The sequence below is a fragment of the Oryza brachyantha genome, chromosome 6 (genome assembly GCF_000231095.2).
Source record: "Oryza brachyantha chromosome 6, ObraRS2, whole genome shotgun sequence".
In the NCBI taxonomy this organism is placed as follows: Eukaryota; Viridiplantae; Streptophyta; class Magnoliopsida; order Poales; family Poaceae; genus Oryza; species Oryza brachyantha.
The window spans coordinates 5192850-5198985 of record NC_023168.2 but is presented as its reverse complement, the minus strand read 5'-3'; the positions used below and the strand labels follow the sequence as shown (position 1 = coordinate 5198985).

The 6136-nt window shown below is 40.9% G+C and overlaps 1 protein-coding gene across 1 annotated transcript; it reads left to right on the top strand.

Moving 5' to 3' along the window:
* The first annotated feature begins 769 nt into the window (after positions 1-769).
* LOC102703222 (DCN1-like protein 2) lies at positions 770-4457 on the top strand. The gene is made up of 11 exons (XM_006655885.3): positions 770-938; positions 1207-1268; positions 1865-1998; positions 2183-2241; positions 2795-2818; positions 2943-3025; positions 3123-3187; positions 3327-3376; positions 3508-3609; positions 3718-3777; positions 3983-4457. The coding sequence occupies exons 1-11, from the start codon at positions 936-938 to the stop codon at positions 4091-4093; spliced, it is 753 nt and encodes a 250-aa protein (XP_006655948.1). The 5' UTR covers positions 770-935; the 3' UTR covers positions 4094-4457.
* Positions 4458-6136: the final 1679 nt, after the last annotated feature.

The window sequence follows — 6136 nt, the reverse complement described above, 5'->3', positions numbered from 1 at the left end:
CCCGACGGAACGATGGACTTACCCCTCCGCTGGTGATCGAGACGATGCAACCCTGCGTCAGAGGCCAAGTTCCGCCGGAGTTGAAAACCTCGAACAAGAGGGTGGCAATGTGCCGAAAGAAGTTGATCTAATCGATGTGTCGATCGTTTACAATGACCCAGAACATACATATTTATACCTTCGGGTGGATGCTAATCCGTGTCGGACTCGACTCCTAACGGATAAAAAGAAATAACAAACTCTATCTCTAACAAGACACGGTTTCTAATAGATAAAAGAAAACAAACAAGTCCCGATCAGACTCTAATCTCTTAAAGATAAAATAAAAATCCTAACTAACTCTAATTAATAGATAAATTTGCGTCGCTAAACTCTGGGTCTTCACAGTTCCGTCTTGAATTCGGCTTCTTGTGGATAAGATTTTCTATCGGCGATTACACCTTTCCTTATCCAAATCCAATACAAAAATTTACTAAATTTTGGTGTTAACAAAACTAAAGCAAAATAGATGCCATTATTTTAACCTCTCAAATATCCTTGTCACGGTCGAGGCGAGGGCATTTTAGTCACTCCAGCCTCTGACACGGCACCACAGTCTGCACCTATAGCAAAGTCGGTAGGGACACAACCACAGAACAGGAGGGCGTTCCGGTCATTCTCCTCGACAAGTCGTCGCTTGCGTAGCCACTGGCCACCCTGGACGCGATAGGGACGGAAAAAACAAATAATATATGCGTGCGCCAAAAAAAAAAGAAGGGAAAACTAAAAAGAGAGAGAGCAAGGGTAGCAAGCCAAGCCAAGCCAGCCAGCCAGGCCGCAGGCGAGGGAAGGAGGAAGAAGCGCAGGCGGAGCACAACGCTCGCGAAACCCTAGCCCTCGCGCGCCCCCTCCTCTCCCCCACCCTACCCCGAGCTCGCCACCCGATCCGATCGAAGATGGTTAGTCGGTGCCTTCTCCCCCTCGCCCCCGTCTCGATTTCGCGATTCGTTTCGAACCATTTGTGATTTTTTTTTTTGGTTTGGGGGGGGGGGGTGTTGAATCGGTGTGCGGGATAGTTTGCCTTCGCTCGCTCCCCTTTGTTGTTTCGGTTCATTGTTCGATTCGTCGGTTTGGTGGTCTAATTTTGCGTCAGCGCTTTGGGATTTTTGTTTGATCCGGATTTTTGAAGATTTTTTTTGCGGGGTTGTCTTGTTTTGTGCTTTGCAGCATAAGTTGGCGAGAGGAAGCCGCGACAAGGTGCAGCAGTTCATGACCATAACTGGTGCGAGGTGAGATCATCTATTTGTTCCCCGAACTTTGGACCTGCGGTATTTTCAGGATTGGAAATTGGTGGTGGTTTGTTAGTTCAATTTGTTGTTCGGCCTTCTTAGGTTGCTATTGATGTCAAACTACTTGTGAAATTCTCAAAAAGACAACGGATTAGAACGTGTTAGTTGCAGCCAAGTTGTTACTGTTAAGTGGTGTTAGTATGGTGCAAGGCTGAAATTAGTTGCCCTAGTTAGCACTTAGCAGTGATGGATCCAGACAGAAAGTTGACATCACCATTCGCGGTCTGGCTTGTGTGCTTAGCTATAGGCTGTTCACCTCCACATGTATTAGCTAGAAAAGGGTAAAATGAAATTGCCAGTTGTTACGCTGTGTCATGCCATGTATACTAGTCTGCAAAATAAATGCTGGCTCCAGTAGCGCAAAACACCATTTGCGAGTATGTTAGTGAATTGGAGACTAGTCTTTGTCAGTAATGCTGCTTGTGCTTTGTTGATGTCAAACCGGCAAAGTAGTTACGTTGCAGTAATTTTAGCAAGTATTTTGCCCTGTTATTTGAGATCAGTAACTTACTAAGTACATTTGTTATTATATGCAGTGAGAAGGTCGCCCTTCAGGCATTGAAAGCTAGTGACTGGCACTTGGAAGGAGCTTTTGATTTTTTCTATAACCATCCACAAATTTCTGTGACTAACACTCGGCACCTTGAAGAACTGTATAACAGATACAAAGGTATTGATCTTCATTGCCTTAACTGACTATCAAGTTTGAATTCCATCAGTTTCTTTACATTATTGTTCTTGTTTTTATGTGCCCTCTGTGAACCCTCATTCGTTATCAGCTTTATGGAAACATATGTTTTTTCTTCTCCTGTTGCAATATTTTATCTTATGATTCATGGCGTTTCCTTTTCCAGAACCTGATGTTGATATGATCATGGTGGAAGGTGTATCTCAATTTTGCACTGATCTGCAAGTAAGAATCAGCTATTTTCATCTTCCTGTTTTCATTTCATATTTGTTTGCTTGATTTCCATATGCAGGCATGTTGGGGCGATTTATTTAGTGCGTTTCTATATACCATTCTTATATTTGAATGGTTCTCCTTTGTTACTACCTGCATCTTTTTTGTGTACCAACTAGTGTGATTTATATCACTGGTGTGACGCATAGATAGGATTTATTTGCATGGTGGTTTTGGTGTTTGATTTTCAGGTTGTTTTAATCAGTTATTAGCAGATTTAGCTTGACTCTGCATGCATTGGCCTGTTGGCTAATCAAACTATATTAGTCTCTGGCAAATAACCATAGACCCAGTGCTTGCAACTACCATTTAGCATGTATGCACATGAGCACCTGCATCCTATGTTGGATCAGGCAATTTATAATTCTTCTTTTTAACTTGCAAATATTGCTTTGCAAGGCATGTGTATTCCAACTTCCAACATATGTAATTTGCATTATATCATGTATCCATCATATTAAATCATTATCAGTTTATAAGATGTATACTTTGTTTTGATTTTCAGGTGGATCCCCAGGATATTGTTATGGTAGGTATTTTAGTTTCTTCTTGGGCTAATTTATAGCTTCAGGGATCTGTTTGTTCCATTTATTTATTCACGCAGCCATCATTGGGCCGTTATTACTCTTAGCCACTGATCTTCTTGTTAACAGCTTGTCATATCATGGCACATGAAAGCTGCCACAATGTGTGAATTTACTCGCCAGGAATTCATTGGTGGACTGCAGTCGATTGGGTGAGTGTTATTTTCAATCATGGTGTCTGTATGCTATTGATCAAACTATTGAATACTTAGACATAATTTTGTCTTATATACTGGGTGATATTTGTAGGGTGGATTCAATTGAGAAGCTCCATGAAAAATTGCCGTCGTTACGGGCTGAGATAAAAGATGACCGTATGTTTTTTCTTTGTGAAATTGGATGCTCTCTATGTTGAAGTACAACTACTTTTAGTTTACAATTTGTGTACCAAAGAAATTCAGTGCCATCTTTTATATAATATCTAACCTGTGTGGTTACTCTTTCCCCACTCAGATAAGTTCCGTGAGATTTACAACTTTGCTTTTGCTTGGGCTAGGGAAAAGGTTAGCCTCAGTTAAAGAATATGTGTTTCAGAACCATTTCTTGTTTTACAGCAGGACACCATTTTTCATCATAAAATATGTGCTCTTGATCCCTATGTATCTTTACCTGAAATATGCTCTTGATCTTACAGGGTCAAAAATCTCTCTCATTGGAGACAGCTCTTGGAATGTGGCAGTTACTCTTTGCTGAAAGGCACTGGCCCCTTATCGACCACTGGTGCGAGTTTTTACAGGTATGCCTCAGGTGGTTCTATCTACTTCCATTTTCAGTGTATGTTGCTGTTTCAAAAAGTTACTGGTGTATGGTACTAGTTTGCTGGTTTAATTTCTTCAAATTTCAGGTCAGGCATAATAAAGCCATCTCTAGGGACACGTGGTCTCAGCTGTTGGAATTTGTCAAGGTATCACTGTTAATCCTGCCTTTCTTTCTGGGTAAATATTGCAATGAAGCAAGTCTGGTTTGTGTCAGAAGGTTGACTACGAGTCTATGACAACATTTTTAGATGAATTAGACATGATACCTGGTGTGTGTAGGTTGTGACTGTTAGGTGCCTAGGTTGTTTTATGATCTGTTGATAGTAGTAAATGTATGTTCTGTTCTTGCAGACAATTGATCCACAGTTATCCAACTACGACGAAGAAGGTGCTTGGCCTTACCTAATAGATGAATTTGTGGAGTACCTAACCGAGAATGGATTTGTTCAGATTAGAAAGTGAACAATGGGGAGGCCGCATTCTCAGTTTCTCACTACTTCGAATATAATCATGATTGGGCTGTACAAACGTGAGATTCATCTCGGGTCTATACAGTGTTGATGGCTGGACCTGGGCGCTCTTGCGCAACTGATCGCAAAACAGTGGACATGTATCCTTACGTGATTACATTTACTCGCGCAAGGGGGGACAATTTGATTTGGGAAGTGGTGACTACCAGCCAATGTGGAATTATCGCTCACGGTTTATTCAATATATATTTGTGCTCGGCGCAAAAAAAAAAAAAGTCTGCTTCCCCTTGTTTCTCCCTGGATATGTCACACAGAACATTAAAACCGGAGGCACATCCCTGTGGAATTTGGTCGTATTTTCACCGTGACAACGTTTGCATTCACTTTAACTGCCCCATTAGTCATGACATACATGAAACTTCAGGTCCAATCGACCTTCTGGCTGTATGCAGGATCGTTTTTCGGTTTCGCACGCCAAACGCGCATAGATATTAGATGTGATCGACATTTTCTCTCTCGAATAAATTGGGCCGGCGAGTTCCCAGCAACTCACACGTGAGAGCGATGGCCAGGCGGTTTTTAAATTTGATAGTTCATATTATCACGATGATCATATAAATCGGTTCTTTTTTATATTAGTTATCATTTGAATAGAATATTTATATTGTATCATCCATATATATTTTATTAATATTTTACAATCATCTACTCTTATGTTATTATTGCTCTTTTTTATTGTGATTAAATATTGAGGTATACAGTGAGACGTTGAAGAGAGAGAACATTTATATTTAAAATTATTTTTTAATATGGATGATGTTATATTTTTAGAGCATGAGATGAAGTATTTGCTAGAATAGTATTTTTTTCCTTATATACTCTATTATATACTCTATTTTCAGTACGAAGGATGAGATGAGATATCCTTCGAGAATGATTTAAGACCCCTTAACGCTAATGCAAGTATAACTTATCGGCTACCACCGCACTTAGCTTCGAAAGAGTAGCTAAAGGGGTTGGCATTATACTCTATTTATATATGAAGGCAATATTTTGTGCATCCATAACAGTAAATAGGCTTGCTGCCATTCAAATGTTTTGCACTAAGGCAATATTCTCGCTTAGTCCTTGATGCCCTCCCATATTTCAAAGCTTCATCTTATAAAATATGATTACACTTGTTAGAAGAGCTGATTCGACACCTCCGAAGACTTTTGTTTATCTCATTCCAATTTTTTTCACACCACTAAAATGAGTGCAAACTTCAAACTTTTGCTTATGGAGTGATCGGTGTTGCCTGTTCTATTATTCGACCAACCAATGAGCAAAAATCAATCGTGTTAGGGTTCATGGGTGGCCAGCTTAGAGGGATGGCTTGGTAGGCGTTGCCATCGAAGCCACAAGGTCAAAGAGCATAATGAAGCAGTGTTGGCAGCAGTGGCGGGTTCGGTGTCGTGAGCTACCAGAGAAAGAGTTAGATTTGGTGGGGTAGAAGGTTGAACCGTAGGTTAGTGAGGGGATCCAAAGAGGAAGGGCTGGAGATGACTTGGATCTGGAGTTCGCTGGAGGGGAGGTCGAGGAAGATCGTCGGAGGTGGTTGTCACCGTTGCCATGGTCGAGGAGGACAAGGTCGTCCGTGTCGCCTTCATGGAGCAACATAAACACACCATTGCATGTGGTAGACAAGTGAAGAAACTGAGGAAGGATAGGGAAGAAAATGAGAGTGTTGGGCTAGGCTGTGATGGTGTGGGCTGCACATGAGTAATATGAAATGGAGCAGTGTCTTACGAGCATGCATATATTTGCCTTCCTCAGTTTTGTGGTGCTATTAGGAAGCTGGATACTCTTGTATAGTTGTTTGGTTTTTATTCTCTTGTGAAAAGCCCTTTCGGTTACCACACTTTGAACCATTAACATCTATTTTATCATCAGAAATTATTGGTTTTGAAAGAGGCTTGAGGCAATTGCACACATAGCTCACTAGCATGTTCCTATCATAAGCGTACCAAATACAATGGATGCCTTATGTCTACTA